This window comes from Camelus ferus, chromosome 22 (assembly GCF_009834535.1).
Source record: "Camelus ferus isolate YT-003-E chromosome 22, BCGSAC_Cfer_1.0, whole genome shotgun sequence".
Taxonomy (NCBI): Eukaryota; Metazoa; Chordata; class Mammalia; order Artiodactyla; family Camelidae; genus Camelus; species Camelus ferus.
In genome coordinates this window covers 9,858,812-9,880,018 of record NC_045717.1, presented here as the reverse complement: position 1 = coordinate 9,880,018, position 21,207 = coordinate 9,858,812, and the positions used below count along the sequence as shown (strand labels likewise).

Below are 21,207 nucleotides of genomic sequence, written 5' to 3'. Positions count from 1 at the left end.
TCAGAAATGTTAAAATGAGCAAGGAAATGCGTATCACGGAGTCAGTGAAATGCGGTGTCCTCCAGGTGCTAGGGATAAGGACACAGAGCTCTACATGATTCAGTCATTGGCGGCCAGAAAGGACCAAGTTCCACAGATGGCTTCGGTCCTCTCTCCTTAGAAGATCAACTCCATTTCCATCAGGAGAAAATTTTTCTCTTGCCTCTTTTAGACCATTAAATATCATACTCTGATCACCAGTTCACCTTTGAGAAATACAGCGACCTGCTTAAATGGCCCCCATTTTTAAATCACTTTTCGACAAACAGGGCCACTTTTAAATAAATGGGTGACCGTCATCCCACCCAGGGCTGGGAGACTGAAAATGGCTCATTATTTCAGCAGCTCACAGAAACCATGGTACGGGAAGGCAGGGGGTGGGACGTCCAAGGGAATTCAATTGGATGATCACACGGTCTTTCTTCCTCAAACCTCCCCCTTCGACTGAAGATTTTGGGTTATGATCCCAAATGGGTCAAAAGAGAAGCCTGGAAAAAATTTTCTGAATAGAGCCCTTTGCTCTGTTCTTCTGTGTACTTAACACAGACGCGCCCCATTTCTCTCTCCTTACGTTAAAGCCTGCTCGCCCAGAAACATGTCTACATTTACCAGAGTTTTTTTTGTTTTTTTTTTTTCTTTTTGGTAGCTAGCTAAATATGTCCCCAAGGGGAGGCAAGATGTTTAGAGAGATTTTGAGGACAGGTGGAACAGCCGTGATTCTGACGCCATCTCACTGAAATGCAGTCTTTGTATTTAGTTTGGGAAATTAATTTTGTTGGTGACAGAAAGAGAAAATCCAGGGAAAAAAAGAGACAAAAATAATAGCCACTTCAAATCCAAATGAGAATCCTGCTAATAGCATCTCAGTGTGCCATGCTGGGGCCCTGCTCCAATCAACAGAGCTCTTCTTTTGAAGGTAAGCAATTTCTAGAATGAATCGACTCTGCTGTCTAATAGGAGGACGGGTGCTCAAGTTAGATCTTTAAGGAAATAATCTTATTAGTCCCTCTTATTAAGGAAACCTCTGCAGTGTGTAGACTTTGAACCTGCCTGATAAAAAGTCGGTCTTGTCAAACAGCTCCCAGCTCCCAGTGAAAAGGTTGAACTTTGTTGGTTTAGATCATCCAATCCAAATGCAAACATGTTTTTAAGCTTCTGTTTGCATACTGTGGGAGGAAAAAAAAAGCCTTCCTCATTTTCCCTGACTCTGACACTAATAGCATTCCAAGGGGCTGGCAGCTCCCACGGAAATTACTAAATCACTGTGTTAATGGCCCAGGCAGAAAGGCACAAGTTTCCTGTGTATCCTGAAATTGAAAGCTTCCGTCATCCTTATTGGGGTCCTTTCATTTATTTAACTCTTCTTTTTTTTTTTTTTTTTTTAAACTCTGAACGGGTCTTGGTCCTTCTGTTTCTCTCCCGTTTATCGTATCTCTCAGCTGATCCTGTCTGGAAGTTGTAAGGCTGAAATTTTGACAGCTCTGTCGTTTTCAGAGCTGTGAGGGCTGATGTCGAGTTTATAGGATTATTGCTCCCCAGGAATACTTTACTACATAATCAAGCAGAAGGTCAAGAGAGAGAGAGAGAGAGAGAGGAAAAAACTCTAATTAAATCAGGAAGGGCTGACTTGTGCTGCAGAACACCGGCAACTTCAGGCAGGCCCTGACGCTTGCATCCAAGAGCAGCGGTCGGCCCCAGTCAGGGGCCGCACTTGTTGTGATGGACAGCAAAAAAAAAAAATAAAATAAAAAAAAATCGCCATTAAGGTGAATGGCTCCTTGAAGAACTGGCTTCATTCTTTGCTTCTGCCCTGCTATGAGGGCCCCTCTTCAATCAGATTAAGGGAAGGTGCTGGAACACAGAGCTTGATGAGAATAATGGAAGGAAAGGGCCCAGCTCTTGTCTTGCGCTCTAGGACGTGTGGCTTCTGGGCCCTGGCCTGCTATGTCAAGCGCCCAGACAGCTGTGCCCAGATAGAACGACAGGCAAGCATGAGACATTGGACTGGGAACAGAACTGAGAAGAGCCTCCAAATGTTTTGCAGGCTGGGTCCCTGCCACAGGGAACCAGGCACCACGTAGCATTCCCAAGGCCCTCAGACTGCGTTAGTCCCTTTCGGTTCAGCACATCCTCTCTGAGACCCACTGTGTGCCAGACATTGGCAGGACATGAGTGACTCAGCAAGTCGTAGACAGGAGCATCCTGTCTAATAGGGGCCGCTGCAGGCATAAGGTGGTTTAACGCAGTGACGAGGTAGTACTTACAGCTTTTTAAAAATCACTGGGCACCTGCTCTGTGCTGGTCACTGTTGGGAGTGCTCTGCAGGGAGCAAGTCATTTGATGTCAAGGTTAGACGGTCATGTCTGGAGTGCAAAGGACGTGGAAAAACCCCTCAAAAGCAAGGGTGTGAGTGGGTTTTGGAGGATGAATAGGAATTATTTCCTACTCTTAAGAAATAGAGGAATGGAAGAAAAACCTTGCCCACAAGAGACAACCTCATACATAGAGTCTTAAAGTGTGACCTGGGACGAGGATCTTGCAAGAAATGCAGTATTCCCGCAGCACGGGGCGAAAGGCGGGCGGTGGTCGGGGAGGCGAAGAGGGCGGATGCAAGGAAGCTCTTGTCCTGTGGGCGATGCGGCCCCGGGGGGAGATTTCAGCAGGGAGGCTGCTGCTGTTTCCACTTGGAATTGCTTCTGTCCTTGTGGGAAACAGTAAGTTTGCCCTGCAGACCTCCCTGGAAAAAATTACTACCCTGCCGAGGGTGGGCACTGCCCTGGCAGAGGTGCCTGGGTGGAACTCTCGGGGATCTGATATCCTGTCTGTGGACTAGAAATGGAAGGGTTGAAGATTTTAATTTTTTATCTATTGGTGGATGCTGCTTGTGGAAATGTAATGCTTCTGTATCAAGTCTAAGGCCCTAGGATTTCTGAGAGTCATCTTAAGTGACCACCTGAGTGTTTCCCACTCAGTGTCTGGCTGTGTCTGGAAAGGATGCTCCATGGGCAGGTGGCTGAAGCAGACATTAACTCGCAGCTGCCATTTCCACCAGGCTTGTGTCTAAGGACATCTGCGTCTCATACTTACAGGTCATGGAAAACCGCTTTGCTGGGCGATGTCTCTGACGGCCCAGGAACAGGACTACGGGGCAAGGCAGCGGTGGGGGAGGGGGGCGGAGAAGAAGCAGTAATGTGTCTGTGAGCCATAGCGAGGCGTCCAGGATGGCACACAGACTGGTGATGGTGTCCCCAGGACTCGGGGTCTCCAAGAAAAGGTACGGCCACAGGGGATGAGATTGTGTGATGATGTGTGAGGCCAGAGAGCACCACTCATTTCTTCCTTAACCATTTTGCCTCAAGTTGAACTCTCCTGAAGCAGCTGCTAAAAATGCAGAGGTTTGCATCCCGCCCTGGAAAGTGTCAGAGTTCCCTGGGGACCCTTGCTGTGGCCAGTGGCTCCTGTGTCTTCACGAGCAGGGCCTGGGCGCCTCCATTCTGAGGAGGGCTGCGTGCATCCCGGTTAGCGGGGGTGAGGAGGATGCTGGAAGATGGTATAAGTGTCTGAAATGTGTCCGGAAGGGAAAGGAAAATAGTCAGAGCAACCCAGATAAATGACTTGGAAGGCCTTCGGAGGACGGAGGACCATCATGTCACTGCCCAGGGTCCTGAAAGGGAGTTGCCTTACTAGAGAGCTTACCGTTCCTGTGTGCACACACAGACACACACACGTCTGCGTGCACACACGTGGAACTGAGCTAAGCCCTAGGAACCCCTGTGCTATGGGGGAAAACCCTGGAGTACTGAGAACGCAGGGAGAATCCATCCTGTTATAAACTTGGATTTTACTTCTGAGTTTACAACTGGGACAAACGTTCTATGGACAAGAAGTGGAGGATTGAGGCCTCCACTCCCTGGCTCAGTCCGCAGGCCGGGCGGCCATGGGCCCAAGCACCCCCTCCCTCCCTGCACCCCCCACCCCCCGCACAGATGTCTCAGGAACAGGGCTCTGGGCTCCTGGGTCATTTTAGGCCTGTGGTGCCTTCCTAAGGCCTAATAACTACACGTGAGCTTTCTAAATTGAGAAGGTGATGAACTTTTAAATTCTTGAACTTGTGCTGTAATAATCTTTCTGCCATCCTACACATCACAGGAATGCAGGAAAGGCAACAGATACGTTTTCTTACGACTCTGGGAACATGAAATATTGTCGGGGGAAGGGAGCATGGACGTGGTACTGAGGTTTGCCTCCGATGAAGGTGGCCCTTCTCAACCCAGCTTCTCAGCTTCCACCTTTCTCTTCTGACACTTAGGATGGGAAGAAAGGTCCAAACCCATGATACCCCAGGCTAGTTCAATGAAAGCCCTGAAAAAGCTGTGCAGTGAGATCTGTCTTAAAAGGTCTTTATCAGCCCCCAGGGACCAATCGCTAATGCGGCTAATACACGTCTGATCTATACAGATGATTTTTCCTTTGTCCCCGAGGGAACCTCTACAAACACTCTGGATTTACATGGTGCCAAGTCCAAGCAGCCTGTCAGAAAACAAATAGCACTTTGACGCCTTCGAGCATCCGGTCCCCAGGATGAAAAGTAGCATGTGGTCTTGTCTCTGAGTTCTCTGTCCAGCCTATAGGACATAATCGGAACTTCATGTTTAGAGCATTTCTTTTCCTGGTGACATTTCACTCCGAGGCACTGCATTCTGACAAGAACAAGGCACAAAGCAGGGGCTCTGCTGGTCCAAAAAAAAAAAAAACAAACAAACAAAAAGGAAAAGAAAGTTGCAGGGAAGAGGGGTACATCTCTGGGGTAGAGCACACGCTTAACATGCACGGGGTCCTGGGTTCAATCCCCAGCACCTCTGTTAAAAAAATAAATAGATAAATCTAATTACCCCCCCATAAAAAAATTTTTAATCAATTTAATTAAATTTTTTTAAAAAAGGTTTCATTTAGGACAGGATTTCCAAACATATGTTCAGGTGCCAGTGTGTGGGGTACAGATATACAAGACGTCCTCAAGAGGCACAGAGTTGAATTTTAAAATTATATTTATTTTAATATTTATTAAGTTATTGTAATGCATATTAGCAATAGTATGTGTGTTTACACACACACACACACACACACACACACACACACACAAGCAAGTATATATGTGTGTGGTTACATACAGCCAGCACTTCTAAGCTGAGATTTCATGGATTTTATTAGCTAGGATGAGGCTTCAGCTAGAAATCAGTCAGTCTGAAGAAAAACACCACATAAATGAAAGAGCCAAAGGAATGGACTGAACGCGAGCTGTAGGAGCTGCAGGGAAGGACGACGTAGAGCAAAGCTCCGGAAGGTGGTGGGACGATGACTAACATCTGAGACGCGCTGATCGCGGACGATTCCCACCTGTTTAATGAATAAGGTGGTGGAGGTCAACCCTGCCCTTCCCTGGCCAGTGGTGACGAGCGTGAGTCTGTGAGCCTGCGTCCCAGGCAGAGACACAGACCACACCGACGCCCTGTGGCTCAGTGCGATTTGAGTCACAGCTCCCCGTTGTCTGAAGTCCTGCTTTCCTTGCGGGTTTAAGCAGAAAGTTGCATGTTCATGGTGCCTCAACCCGACACGTCCCGTCAACCCCCTTCCCAATGGGAGAGTGTAAGACAGGATATTGCCCGACGCTCAGGAGGCATGCCCTTCTGAGAGGGAATCATTCAGATGAGGGAGCCCTGCCCTGGATGTTTCAGCACTAAAGGAGAATTTGCAACTTTCCTAGGATGTACCTACGTCCATGATGGAAAGATGGTGATGACACTGCCTCGCTACATGAGTCTTTGGAAAACGCCAGGCAAGGCACACGAAGTCTGACCTTCGTAGGGGCTAGATGCACTAGGCACCATTACCTCCCTGGTGTATTTGTACAGAAGCTAAAGTTAGGGCATGGGCCGCTCAGAGACTCCAATCCAAATCTGCCTGATTAAGAGGTTGGCCTTCCTTCACCACTCGACGTGAGAGGCCCCTCTCCAGCTGTGAGCCCTTTGGGGCAATGGCCGCTCCTATAACCGTGGTCCCATCCACAATGGGGATCTGGACATCCTACAAAGCTTTCCTTAGACTAGTGCCCAGTTTTAAACTTCCTCTCTGGCAACAGAAATCAGAGAATAAGAAAACTTTGACGGTGATCTTTTTTCAGATTATGGCAAAGGGTGGGGAAGTGGAAAGACTGTTGGTGTGAGAGTAAAGTAAAAAAATAAAATACATAAATCCATATAAACGAGAGGAATTGGTGTGCAGGGTTCTCTCCCCAGCGCTCACGTGAGCCCTGAGGACATTAGGAAAATCTCTTATCTTCCTTGATCTGCTTTTTCCTTGCGGATATTCCGAGGGATTTGGACTAAATGACCATGTAAGTCCCATTAAAATCCTTTCAATCAACATTAGGATAAGTAATTGATCTTGATTCTGCCTTTTGATGTCGAATAGCTCAGAAGGAGAGTTGGGTGGGAGGACGGTGGCTGAAACACTAGGAAAACCTTACCTTCACTGGTGACTCAGTTTAAAAACGGACAGCAGAGCCACATGACCATGAAGGACCCCAGGAAGGGCTTTGCAGGGTCTCTCGTCCTGGAGCAGGAAGAGGGCACAACTTCGGAGGGAACGTGGGGCTGCATCCTACCCCACCCCTGTTCTCTCTTCTGAGCTCTCTCCTGGAAGCCACGTTACCTTCTCCCCCAACCATCACTTGGAATGTCCCTGGAGTCAACCAAGTTTCTGATTTAGCTTCTGTGGACAAGAAGAGGACAAGAGTCCTCTTCTTCAAAGAGCTTAACTTGAACTTGAGGGAATATGATGCCTGTTTCTCTTTTGCTTCATTTAAGAAAGTTATTCAGAGGAGGATTATACAATTTTTGAATCTTCTCTGCCACTTGGACGTCTTAAGCCCCTTGTTTACAAAGGGCCACCTTAGACTGCCGATCTGCCTGATAGAACAGGAGGCAGGCGCACCAGGCCATTCCTTGTGTTGTTCTGGAAGCAAGGACGGTTTCTCAGTTCTGCTGCCAACAAGACACACCTATGCCTCTTAGGTAGTCTGCCACAGTATGTATTCAGGGATGTTCGTCATTAGGAATTGAGCTTGAGCTTCCACGTTGGGGGTAGGGGGGGACTAGCATTTAAAGACCACCAAGAGTGCCTCCTCCTTATTCACAAAGGAAAGTCTGTGTTTTAAGACTAGCATTGTCAAAGTACAAAACACACGCAGTAACAGTAAAAAGTGGCCCTGCAAAGTCATTTACCCTGGGACGAAGTATACTTGGTAAGAGAAAAAAATGTTGCATTTTATGCTGCCCAATTTAGTACATACCATGGAGGAAAAAATAAGAGAAATGTTAACTTAATGAAGCAAAATCATGACCGGTGTTAGAGAGCGATTAGCTGTGATCTGTGCGGTGAATAAGGCAGGGCCCTGTTACAACTTGATTTAGCTGATGTGTTTCAGAAGGACTCGTAATTCATGTTCCAACTGGAGAAACAGCTTCAGTGAATGATGCAACATTCTGCAGTTTTGTTCAGGTGATTTGACGAGAAGCAGAAGATGGAGTTGCTTGAAACTTGAACTGAGGGGGGAAAAAAAGGGCCTTGACCGTGTCTGTGCAAATCCACCTGTTCACAGGGATGTGGTCACAGCACGTGGGGGTATTTTTTTGGTGGTAAATGTTGTAGAACCGGCTTCTTGTGAAGACTGATCGTTTTGGTAGTCCTCGTTTATGTAAGCAAGAAGTGTGTTTCACCCTGCAAATAACTGCATCTTAAGGACCTCCTGTGTTTGTACAGACAGAAGAGGATACGATTTTCTAGTAACTAGATCATTAGGGGAGAGATGTATGGACAAATATCTGTATTTTTTAAAGATAGTAATGAACACGTATGCCATCATCCAATGAAAATGCAGCCATTCGAAAATACGAAGAGTTTGAAGTATTGCTTTTCTCGTTCAAAAGATTTAAGAACCTCGGTCGAAACCTTAAATGGCCTCACCAAAACTGTGAAACCTCATTTGTGGAGAAACTTAAAATCAAAATTTAAAGGAATCACTTTCTGGGAAAAAGAAAAAGAAAAAGAAAATTAAGCTCGTCATGAGCTTAATTAAAGCAGAAAGAGTGGACTGAACCAAAACCAGTTTATTGGACAGTGAAATAAAAACCTGGCTGTGAGTTCCATTGGTTTTACCTTTGGCCTTGTTGCGGGGGATGGAAGGAGCTTTTGACAGGATGTCAGACCTGTGGGTTCCAGCTGAGCTGCGCTGGGTGACATGAAATTGAGTGAGTCCCTTAATCTCTCCGGCCCTCCTTGTCTTTTTTCATAAAATGCTAGCTTTGTATTAGATTAAAGGTTCTCAACCTCTGTTCCTTGTAGCTTGGGGAAGCAGAGGGTGTTGATAAGTGGATGGAGGGTTCTAGAAGACAGGACTTTGGGCCACTTTTTCTTCCGTCATCAGGCAGAGCAGCCCTATGTTGGGTATCAGAATTCCAAAATAGTTTACCTTTTCATTAACATAAGGGTATTCAGTTGATTTTTTTAAAGGTTGGCATTCCCTCTTTGAAAAAATAAATGTTTCACAATCCTCTTCTTAATACTCTCAGTTTTTATACTTCCTTTGGTTTGTGTTGACATCTCTGTCATGGGGCACCTCGTCTGAGCAAGTTTACTGAGGGAAACACTGCTGCGAACTACAGCACTTCACGCACAGATTGTCAGTAACGATCCAATTGTTCGGGGAGCACTTAGAGACGGGGCTTGGGCATCTGTGAACCAGTCACGGTCACTTTGGTGCCACTGAACCGCTAACGTTTCGAAAGTTCCTGGTAGCCAAGGTTGATTGTGAGCTTGCAAGGTGCTGGGCACTGGGTTGAGCCCTCGACCTTTCTGAATGAACCCTCAGAATCCTAGAAGTGGGTCTCATTAACTGCAATTTCCAGATGAGAAAACTGAGGCCTGGGGAGGTTGGACGACTTGTCCAAGGCCACAGGTTAGCAAATGACTGGTAACCCCTCAGGCCTCTCCCACACTGCAGCTCTGGAGGGCAACAAAGGGGTCTCCGGGGGACTCCTGCCAAGATTTTTAGCCTGAGGTCAAGCCTCTAAGTTGATTATTGCTTAGTTCCTGGAGGAACAAACGATAATAGTGAATAACCTTTCTTCCAGAGAATCATCTCTCTTCTCATCACTCTTGTTAGTTGCTTCTAAGTCCTTTCCAAGAAAAATTGCAATATGGGTAGGATTCCTTAGTGGAGGGGATGTGAGAAATCACTTTTGGCTGGGAGCACAATGGTGCATGTGGCCAAGGCCCCCTTAAGGGTCAGTGGATTGGACAACCCAACATTCGGGGTCTAGGAAGCCAATACTCCAACTTGGAACCATCCCATGGGGCAACTTGTAACTGTTTTCCATTCATCAAATATTTGGGAGCCTGGGTTGTATCCTTTTGCGGCACGTGAATACATGCATGTATGTGGCTGTGTGTTCTGTTCTTCCATCTCTTTATAGTTGAGAAAAGTGCTACTTCATGCACTGGAGCAAATTTCCCGTCGCTCTGCTACTGGATGTATCCGAGACTGGGTGTGCCCCCTCCAGGCTCTGCTCCACTGACCTACGCTGTGTTCTCTACCATTGTTTCCATCTCAGATATCAATTTTCCACCCAAGATATCTGAGTGGGGATGGACTGAATCATTGGAAGTGACAGTCCCTTAAAAAAAAAAAAAAAAACAAACCACTGGCATCACACAGGAGTACACGTTCAAAGGAAGCCTTTGGAGAGAAGCAGGGTTGCTCTTTTCTCCTTGTGTTCTTGGATGAGACAGTTGCCTCTCCCCAAGCCGACGTCTTGCCTACATAAACTGACTTAACTGTGAGGTCCTGCCAAGGGTGGTTTCTCTAAGCAGTGCCCGAGGCTTTCACAAAGGGAAGTCACCTCTGCCTGCCGAGCAGGGACTTTCTAGCTAGACACCGGGGGAGATTCGTAGCCTTCTTGCCCCTCCTACGGAGAAGGAAGTTCTTGCCCCATCTTTCCTTCCCTGTGCCAGCGAGCAGTTCCTTCTGCTCGGGGCTCGGAGGCCCGGCTCAGAATGTGTTGTCGAGCCGCGGACGAGAAGGGAGGCGGCAGACCGCCACGTGCAGAGTTGTTCGTTTTGCTGAAAGAGGAGACTTGGGGCCAGCCAGCGTCGGGGCTGTACCTGGCTCAGTCCGTGGTCTTCCCGTCTCGTGCTGTGACTCGGATGGGGCACCGGGGAGCGTTGGTTGGGTGAGCGTGATGGCGCGACATCAGCTCGGGAGGTTAGTCGTGTTGCCAAATGCTCCCTCCTTCCCCACACAGCCCATTCTCAATCCATCTTCCATGAACCCATCAAAATGGTTTTTTGCAGTGCCTCTGCTTGGCTGCTTCCATATCCCCAACCCCCTGGAAGCCACTTTTAGAGTGTTCCCCAAACTGTTCTCTGAACTTCCCTCCCTGGAGTGCCTTCTGCCCGCTCCAGGAAAAGTGTCCCCTTCCCCTCCGCTCCTCTGCCATCATGGCCACTTTTCAGTGCTCTCTTGGCTTCTAGCAGATGAGTTGGGACACGCCTCAAAGTGCTTTTGTTTCCTCTGAAAGAGGCTGAATCTGGGAAGCGGGGGCGGGGTGAAAAATATATGTGGGAACGGTTTAATTGTATCCATGAGGATTCTTAGCAATCAGGATGCCAGTGTGCGTTTTCCAGAGCCTAGAGCTGACATAAATAATGCAGCATGCCTCGCTCTGTGCAGGCTTGCTGAGGAATGCTGATGGAGAAAGCCAAACTGGGATCTGAAGCTCCCAGCTCCCCGGCACAGCCTTTAAAATCCTTTTATTGACGAGTAGTTTTGAAACTGCAGCCAGGGTCTTGGCGGGCTTGTATACGCCAGGAGAAGCCGACAGAGGAGTAACTGGGGAGGAAGCGGCCTCACTTGGTTTTTGGAGGATGAGAATCTGGTGCAGCCTGGATGGCTCCAGCTCACGACTGGTTAATTTCATTCTGTGTTCCTAATCCCAGAAGGAATAGGACAGCTCTGTCAAGTCCCTGAAAGCCTGGTAAGTGTACAGCTGTTGCTAACAAGATATGACTGGCCCCTCAAACATAGTTAAAAGCATCTTGGTAGCCTTTTAGAGCTTCTCGCCTTAATGGTAAGAGCCAAATGAGCTTTGCGGGACAGCTAACCCCAAATGAAGTCCTGCAGCTTAAGCTCATTTAAAGGCGAAGTGTGCACTAGAGAGAGAGCAAAAAGGACCACAAATGCCACAGTTCATTTGCAGGAAGGAGACAAGTGTGTCTTTTTTGTGGGATTTTTACAGGAGGTCTGCCAAGCCAAATACCCAATTGAAGCATCTTCCAGATTTGGATTTAAAGTGTAACTTAAGCCTTGTTTTGGCCATAAATTATAGAAGTGAAGGGAAAAATGGGGGCTTGGGGGGTGGAGCAGAGGGATGTTAGAAATAATTCTCTGTTGAATTTAAGGGACAGGCTCTGGGCATTTAGTGAAAAATACAGCTATTCTTTATTTATTCTCCTGTGGTTTAGGCAAGGACCTCGGGGAACATTTGTTTTGTTTTGTTTTGTTTTGTTTTGTTTTTCCTTTTGATTAAGGCATTTGTGGTCTAGAAAAGAAGATTAAAGCAGGATCCGTTTAATTTATTTACTTTGCCTCACAGACATGAAGCTTCAGAATGGTAAGTGTCAAATATGTTCCTACCTGTTGGGAAAGTGGCTGGGTGACAGGTTCTTGAGCAGGAGATCTGAGTAGAGATGTGTTATCATATCCAGGGTATCTTAACAGTTTTTGGCCAATGATAGGAGCTGGTGTGTCGACAAAGAGCAAGCATCGATGTCAAGTTTGGTTGGACTGGAAGGGTCTGTGCAACTTGCCCTTTAAGAGATGGTTCTTTCTACTTTTGCTGGTTTGACAATTATGGGGCCCTGTTTAAGTGGGTTAAGCTATAACCCACTTACATTGACTAGAAAAAGGTGGAAATACTCAGACATGTTCATCATGGGACATGCGTATTTTTTTCCCTTTGAAGTTGCTACATAGTTGGTGGATGTTTTTCCCCTTCATTTACAAAGTAACAGTCAAATGTGTTATTGTAAAGTAGCATTTGGACATTTTGTTTGCCGTATGTAATGCTATGGAAGGATTACTGAGAACTGGAGAAGTTGCTTTTAATCGTCTGATTGAACTGGTGGAAAAGGAACAAGGCTTCTTTCCACCCTCCCCCAGCAGGGCCCACGCTTTGTTTGCCTGCTGCTTTAAAGAGTTCCATCAACACTTACGCAGACTCCTCTGCTTGCGCAAATACACTCCCCAATCTGAGCTGTTGTTTCGTCTTGTTTCCTTGTTAATTTCTGTCATCATAGAACAGGACATGGGTGGGGATGGGGGGTTGGTTTATTCATCTTTCTTTAATCTGAGATTTCTTTAGTCTGAAAGAGCTGTTTCAACAGTTTTCTAGCAAGCCTTCTCTTCTTTGGGCAATCACGTACCCATCTGTAAAATGGACTTGAGATCTGATGAAAATGCAACAGCTCTGCCTTCTGATAGCTTCTTGGTCACAGTGGCAAACATTTAAAGGGGGAATAAGTTGTAAAAGAGAATTAACTAAGGGTCTGCAACGTGTTCTCTGTGGGCCTGAATTTAGAAATGTTTTAAGCACCCAAAAACTGGACTGCTTCTTGGTTTTTATTTATAAGTGCATTAGAAGAAAGCACATTTTAACTGCAGAGAGAAATACAATACTTGTAATAAACAAAACTCAGTTTTTTATAACCTAAGAAGTGACCTGGAGGAATCTGAGGGATGATAGAAGGCTGTGGATCTCGGGTGCAAAGTCATGGCTTCATGTTTAATTTAACAAAACATTAAACATTTCATGTTTAATTTAATGAAACATTAGAGCGCTAGGATTTGTCACCTTCATGACAGAACGTCAGAACTGTGGGATACTTTCGAAATATATGTTCTTTCTGCAGAATTCACATGTGACACTGGAAATGTTTCACATCCAGAGACCCAGACTGTTTTTCTAGGGGTCTTTTTTCCCCTCTGATCAAAGAAGGAGAAACAAAAAAAGCAAGTAAAACAACAAAAACACCACCACATTAGGCATGCACTACTAGGCTAGCTAATTTTAGCGGGGCTATTAGCGGGCGTTTAAGGCAAATCTATTAACGTTTAGCATCAGCACAAATGCAATCACATTTCTACTTTTTGTGCTTCTGACAAAATGAACACAAGGATCTGCAGGACAAGGAAAGAATGAATGTTGGAGTCATTTGTTACACAGCAAACTTTTTATTTAACCCACTTGGAATTTTTTTAATGAACTATTTAAGAAAGTGGGGTGAGATATTTGGAAAAATTGAAGGAAATGTATCCGCTTGATAAAAATTATTACCCAGCGAGAGAGAAGAGATCCTTTGTACTGCATTGCTTCCCTGTACATTTTTTTTTTCTTTTCTTAGTCGGAAAAATGTGGCTGGTGGTTGATAGTGCTACTTTGCCTTTGGCTTGTGATGGAAAATTTCCCTTTTTGTATTTCAAAGTGCTGAAATATAGATACGTCCTACCTCCCTGTCCACATTTTGCAGATTGGTGGGGCTCAGTTTTCATCTGAGACTTTAAATGTTCAAACTCCTTTCAGCAGAAAATGAGAATTGACATTTGAGCAATGAAGGTGATTACCAATTCTTAAAACATGTGCATATATGTATACACACACGTATTTATACACACATGCGTACATACATATGCATACAACATACCAGCATCCCCCCCCACCCCCGTTCTGCCTCTATTCCACTCCATTATCTCTTGCACCATTCCTGGGCTGCTGTATGAAACAGAACCAGCATAGAATTATGTAAGCACAGGATCTGGTTTTGTGATGGCAGATTCATTGTGAATACCTCCGCATTATTACATACTCAGCCAGAACGGGTGGCTTCCTTGTACGCCTTGAAGTGTCTGAGACCAGATGCTTCAGACAGAGATGTCATATTAATGCAATTCAGAGGAGCATATGGCAAGAGAAAAATCGTTATGACAGTTACTGACCTGAAGAGCAAGTTGCTTTTTTAACCTTTGGGGAAAAAAGATCGTTTTAACCCTTTCCTAAGTAGCAACGGGTACTTTCTTGAGTTGAGTAATTTTTTTTTAACCCTCCTGTAGGTTGCATTCTGGAATAGGGGTGCAAAGGAGAGAGCCCTGTTTCCTTTGATGGGGGTGGGTTGGAGGGCCGTGGCAGGATGGATGGTCTGTTCTTAACCCCCACCCACTCCCCAGAACCGCCTCCAGATCTGAAGGGTGGGACCCAGCAGGGTGGGCTGGGCTTCCCTTGGGCGGCCTGGACAGCAGCCCCTGGATGGCACCCCCTGGTGACTTCCCCCAGCTGAGGGGCCCACGGTGAGGCTCACCCCAGTGTGCTTTCCCTGAAGGCTGGAGGAATTCCCGGCTGCCCTGTCATCTGCTGCCTTGATGACCTCTCTCTGACCACCATCCTGATCCATAGGGGCTCTTTTCACTTCAGAAGGCTTCTTTTGGGCCCTAATCTGTGTGCTGGCACTCCAGCAGGCGCTGGGGGGAAAAGCAAATGAGATGTGGTCCCCAGCTGGAGGGAGCTCCTAGCTCATGGGGCAGGCCTGCCAACGAAGATGCAGAAAGCGTAGTCTCTGGTGCAGAGCAGGGAAAGCCTTGCATGGCCACAAGTAGCGGGGGGGGGGGGGGTGCGGATGAGAGGGCAGCCAGGCCTCAAGGTCAGGAGAAGGTCAGGAAGGGCTTCACAGAGGCTGTTGATCCAGAGAAGTAGCCCGGATGGTTCCACCTTCTGGGCCCAGAGAACAGCCACAAGTTGGCAGATCAGGCAGGGAACTTTAGGTCCTGAGTCAAGTAAGGCCGGTCCGCAGGGCACGAGGGAGGCACAAGACTGGACTAGAGAGGTGGGCAGAGCCCCCCCCGTGAATGGCTTTCCACTCCGTCCGGTCTGACCCACCACCTCAGAAGTCTAAAGCAGCCGGCCGTTTGTGGCAGGATTTCAGTGGGAGCTGGTGCAGCAAACAGCGGGGCAGAGGGTTACGTGGGAGCTCCTAGGCTTGACAATATCCACGTCTAATTCAACTTAAAAAAAAGAAAAATTTGTGCCGGCTGTCACTGTGTAGACCAGACAATTAAATGTGAGGGTCCCGGAAGGAGCCCGGGGGCTGCGGGCTGGCATCCTCTGCTCGGGGACAACGGGATGCCTGTGGAGGGATTTCATCCTGCGGCGAAAATATGACTTGCTTTAAATCTAAAAGGATTTTATAGAGGAGCTTTTACATATGCATAAACGGTGTGTCTCGAGACACGATGTCTCCAAAATTCTACCATTTCTGAGTGCCCGTGCTTGAAAATCTGGTGGGGGCGGGGGCTCCCTAAATACGTAAGTTTGTGTTGACACGTGGCTGTCTGTGTCTCCATGCAGCAGTGGCGTGTTCGGATTCCTCCATGGAGTCAAGGCTTCTGGGGGCGGAATCAGAAAGGCAGGTTGAAACACCGACCCCGGAGATGCAGACTCACACGATTAGCCTTTCACAGCTAACGAGGGCCTGTTTGCTTAACTGTGATGTCCACGGTGTCATTTTTTGTTTGTTTGTTTTGTTTCGCTTTTCCTCTCTCTGTTTTTCACTTGTTCATCCTCTCACCAGCAATTTGACTCTCTGTCCTCCAGTCATGGCAGTGATGCTCCCATTCCTGTGAGAAAGCCCTGGAGGGTTCCACGCCGTCTTTGGGGAGCATGGCTCCTGCTGAGGTGGGATGCTAGAAGGGAGGCTGTGAATGATCACCTTGACCTTGACTCTCTGGGACCACTTGACCTACATCTGGCCCCCGGCCGGGAAGGCTTGAGTCTGTTGGCAGCACATCGCAGGAGAGGCCGGTCAGGGGCGTGCCGCCCATCATCCCACAGGCTCTCCCTCCTGAATTGTCAGGGCTCCCTTGTACGTTAAGAGCCAGGCTGGCACTGGGAAACTGGGGCGTGGGCCCTGACCATCTTGCTGGTTCTGAGTAAGAGTGTTGGCACTGGTGTTTGTTCAAGACACTGAGCTCTCAGTGGCCTAATTTATCTGTCTGGAGAGTGGATGGTAATACTTCTCAACTCTGCGGGAATAATGTTAATAATGATTTTTCTTTTTTAATTTGGCCAAGATATCAGCTCAAACCCTAGTTCCACAAACCAACCACAACTTCTGTGTGTCCCCAGGTCCCCTGAGCTCAAGCTCACATTTATTTTCCAGCTCCTGCTCCCAAAGGGCCCGAGGTCTTGGAGTCTCAAGGCCTGTGACGCCCTGTACCTGTTCCTTTCTCTCCACTCCACACTGATCCAGATGTAGAATGCAGCCCCTACCCCATGGTGTGTGCAAAAAAGGAATCAGAGACCACCAAACAAAATCCATCCTGTGGATGCAAGACCTCTGTGCGGAGCAGCCCATGCTCAGATTTTGGGGAAAAGGAAGTTTCATATGCCAGCAATAAAAAGAACTTTAAATGGAGTATTTTATGCCCACCCCACCCCGTTCTTAAACAGTCCCTGAAGCTCAAGGAAGTGAAGTCATTAAAGATCTATCTCCTTGGGGTTCCAGCTGCCTGTCAAGCAACCTGATGTCTCTCTCTCTCTTTTTCTCTCTCTCTCTCTGTCCCCCCCCCCTTTTTCTCCTGGCCCAAAATTCAAGTCTCCCATGGTATTTATGCCGAGCAGGTCAGCACTCTCTGCCTCTGTCTCCAGAGCTAGTGCCCTTGCCCACACACTGGTGGACCGAAGCCAGTCTATTCTGGGTTTATCCTTTCTCCCCGTCCTGACACACTCTGCCAGAGGAAAACAGCAGTATAGAGATTTGTTTCCCTGCAGCGGTGAATGATATCACTTCCCCTCACCAACCTGCAAGCCACCAAGAAAGGAAAGTTATGTTTTCAAGTAAGAGGTTTTTTTGACACGTAATACTGTGTGATGTATTTCATTATGCTTTTCAATGCCCTTCCCACGTGGATGATTGATGGACTGATGGACTGATTGATTGATTATAGAGGCAGGCTGGCTCTGGTGCTCTGAGCGAGTCAAAGTTCTCTGAGCTCTGGGTAAATGAGGGATAACACAATACTGCTCTGATACCTCTTATGACAAGGCGCTGATCTCAGAACCTGACGCATCCAGTGGTTACTTCCTTTGTCCATATGCACTTTCATCATTTGATCAAAATTTTATGATAGGATTATTCCTTTTATTTCCCAAGAAAGAATAATAATTTCAGTTGAACTTGGTAGGGTGCTGGGATTCTGGCAGGACACACCCCACCCCATCACATGGAAATTGGCCCACAGTTTCAGGAACTTGAATGCCTCCCTCCATTCAAGACAGAAGGGGGCCACCCTACTGTCTCCCTCCAAGCAGGCTCCTGGGTTAGCGTATACATCTCTGCAGTGACCATCCTCCTTTCTGCTATTTTAACCCAACAGCTAAGAAACCCAAGGTGGTTCAGAATAACTGGCATTAGCAGAACTTTGTTTTTTCTGAGCAGAGTATTGCTTGCAACACAAACACTCAAAATGATCTCATCCATCTTCAGGGGCAGAATATCTTATTGTTGGGGCTTGGTTTGAGTCCTCGGAGGGCAGGGCTGGTGGGGGGCAAGGACAATTATTGCAACTAAATTTTAATCAACAGTTTCAGTGACAATATTGAATTAAAAAGTTACTAGCTACTAGTTAGAGCACAGCTTAGCTCACACACGAGCAAATCAGTCATTCTGTGGTGATTAACATCTATTCAGAACAGAAACTGTATTATGGGTACTAAATTATCATAGGAATTAATGCCGTCTTTTTAAAGGGCTTAAAATATGTTAATAAATACAGTATTCCAGCACCTGCAGCTCAAGAAACTAAAGTCATTAGAGCTGGATATAATTATATTTATTATTGCAGGGATTTAGGTGGGGGGAAAAAGTTTAATGAGCATGAATGAAACAGGGTTCTTTATTTAAAACTTATTACCTAAAGAAACTCTTCCATTTGAGGATTTACTTCAGAGAATCATTGAATAAGGGAATGATACAAAAGGTAAATTAGAGGCACTAATTTTCTTACTTTGGGGCAATGAACTTCAGAGGTCCACTGGGACCTCTCCACTCTCTTCTCACTGAACTTGATGTGGGACTCAATGCCCCCTATCATGCCTGCCACTCCCTGAACTTCTGTTTCCACTACCTTTCCATTTATGCTCCATCCTAGAGCCACACCCTTCTTGCAGTTTCTCAAACGTACCCAGCTCTTACCCACCTCAGGGCCTTAGCACATGCTTTTACCTCGACATGACTCTTATTTTGTACCACTTCACTAGTACATCGCCAGGCTTTGTCTCAAACGAATTTTCATTATTAGCTAATTTAATCCTCACAACAGCTGAGTGGACGAAATCCTATTATTGTCCCCACTTTATAGACAAGGAAATGAGTTAGAGTGAGGTCAAGGGCTTGTCCTAGGTCCTGCTGACTTGAGGTCTTCTCTTTGCCACAAAGTTCTGCTGCTTCTTCATAGGGTCAGCTACTGCCATCCCTCAGATCTCAGCTCACATGCTGTCCCTGACAGTTTTTTCTAAAGTCACCCTCCCACGTTGAACCTTTCAGGATCCAGTTTATCCTTTGCAATGCACATTAGCACAATATAAAACAATTATGTGCACATGTGTTTTCAGTCATCTGACTTCTGTAGCACTGCCATCATGTCCATGGAGGCAGGCACCATTTTTGATGCTGTATCCCCAGCCCTGTTAAAGGAACTTACACTTAACAAATAGTAAATACTTGTTTAATTGGTCCTTGAACTCATATGTTCACCATTTCCTATCTGTAGGCCAGATAAATGATATTTTCCATCTATCCATCTATCCAGATAGATTGATAAAAAGGTGAGAAAAATATTTTTCAAATATTCAGGAAGAGAAGGTAATGTTCTTTTGTGATTCAGTCTTTCCTTAGTCCATTGATATAAATATGGCAGCCTAGTATAACCATTTCTGAATTAAATCTGGATCCTGATACATAAAAGGTTGGGGATCGATGATGGAAAATAACTCCGATTTGATGGATGAGGAATCAGAGAACCTTGAACGTGCTCAAGGTAGGGAGGCGGTTAGGACAGGGTTCAAGGACACACCCTAGTGCTGTTGGTTCATGGTCCAGTGTTGTTTCTGCACATCTGCTCTGCTTACATAGTCAGCTAGGCTGATAGCATCAAGAGAAACCACCAGAAACAGAAGAGCCTTCAGGGCTGACTTTGGCTGCTATGGAGAGCATTGCTCTTGGCAGACTGGGAGCAGTGGATTGAAGCTTCTCTTATTTTCTTAAGTCTTGGGGGTGTTGGAGGTGAAAATTAACTGTCTTCCTCTCCTCATGGTGGAATGTATTTGAAATGTGATTTCCTGTTATGAAGGAGAAGAAGAAAAACAAACACACATCAGGTGGAATTAAAAACGGAGATCCCAGAGCTACACATCATGGCTAGAGGAAGACAGCAGCCTTTAAGAAACTGTCTCATTCTCCTGGTTTGCCCGCATGTTGGAGACGTCATCTGGCTCCTAAAATCCCCAACTCTGTGATTTTTGACCATGTAGAAAGCCCATGGATCACATCGAGAATGTGGTTAAACTTTGGGGTGATATGCCCAGAGAAGAGGAATGTGGACAAATGTGGAACATTTTGCAAATTATTTCAGGGAGCTCATGGACACATTTTTGTCCATTTCAGGGATCTCTAGAGGACCCTGGATTCCAGTTTAAGAAGTCCTGGTAGCACATAGCGCATAATGGTATTAGTTAATCATAATAGCTAACATTTATTAAGCTCTTATATGTGTCTGACACCTCACTAATTATATATAATATATGCACACCTATACATGTATGTTTTATATATATGTTACATATTTTATATATAGTTTTTTTTTTTTTTACGTAATCCTCAAAGATCACAATTGTCCCCATTTTACAGATGAGGAAACTGAGGCTCGGAAAAGCTAAAGAAGCCAGGAAGTACTGGAGCCTGGATTAGAACCCAGGTGATCTGATGCTGTAGCTGCATAGAGGCAGGCATGGGACATTTCCATAAAGCATGCCTTGACCTGCTTGCATGTAACGCCATGGTAAATCCCATGGTAGAAAATACAGGTTAATCTGGACGCCTTCAGAGTATGGATGCAAGCCACACAGGCTGGAGACCCATACTCCAAGTCCTTCATTTCCTTGTGGAGAGGCAATTGGAATGGTTCAGAGCATCTCCTCTTTCCAAGAGCTCCCCTCCCTCCTCCTGCATATTGGGAGACTGGAGTTCCAAGGAGCTTGACATCCTTAACCCACTAGGCTGGACCCTGCAGCTCCTGTGGTTTTATTATTGGCTGCATTCAGACAGCTTTCAGTCTGAGAATGCCTGCTGTCCCATGGGCAGATGGGACCTGTCTGAATGGGAAACCATCTTAGGAATATTCAGAACCAACTGGTTCTCAACGTGCTTTATAAGAGGCTACCGGGGCGAGGTATAGTCAGTTAGTTCTGGCTTTCCTCGAGAGAATAAACAGTGAACCCGTTAGATGTTGCTTGAGAATATTCCTTTGACCATTGTTTCTTCCTTCTTTCTTTCTTTTTTCCAAGGACGCTGAAGTCATTTTTACTTAGACATGGGTCTCATTTATCAGGATGGAACTAACAGTTTGAATGAAATTGTGTACTTCTCAGTGTTTCTTTTCCATTCATTGGGCTTTACCTGGCATTTTATCTTGTAATTAATGTCCTAGGCCCCTGCTCTGGTCTAGGCCCCTGGCTGGGTACTGAGAACAAAGAAGTGAATCAGATACAGCCTCTCGCCTCGAGGAGCTTACAGCCCAGTAGGAGAGCAGGCCGTGTAAACAAATCAGGGGAAGGGGTTGTGGCAGCGGAGGGAGCGGTCGGCTCGTGTTCAGAAGTTTGACTGGCTGCTGGGACAGACTCAAAGAAGCAGCTAAGAAAACTGTATCCTCTAGAACAAGGATTCTTAAACTTGAGTAGGCATTGGAACGCCCCAGAGGGCTTGTTAAAACAGCCTGATGGGCCCCAA

General features: G+C 46.3%; 1 protein-coding gene across 6 annotated transcripts in view; it reads left to right on the top strand.

Moving 5' to 3' along the window:
• TENM2 (teneurin transmembrane protein 2) overlaps positions 1-21,207 on the top strand; it is an 892,554-nt gene that overhangs the window by 477,732 nt on the left and 393,615 nt on the right. For 2 of the 6 annotated variants that reach the window (XM_032465134.1, XM_032465129.1), the window contains exons 1-2: positions 10,371-11,132; positions 11,686-11,768. The exons of 2 other annotated variants lie outside the window; for them this stretch is intronic. In XM_032465134.1, the coding sequence (XP_032321025.1) occupies positions 11,753-11,768 (16 nt within the window). In that variant the 5' untranslated portion in view covers positions 10,371-11,132; positions 11,686-11,752. 2 more of the 6 variants (XM_032465131.1, XM_032465130.1) reach the window with 2 other exon arrangements.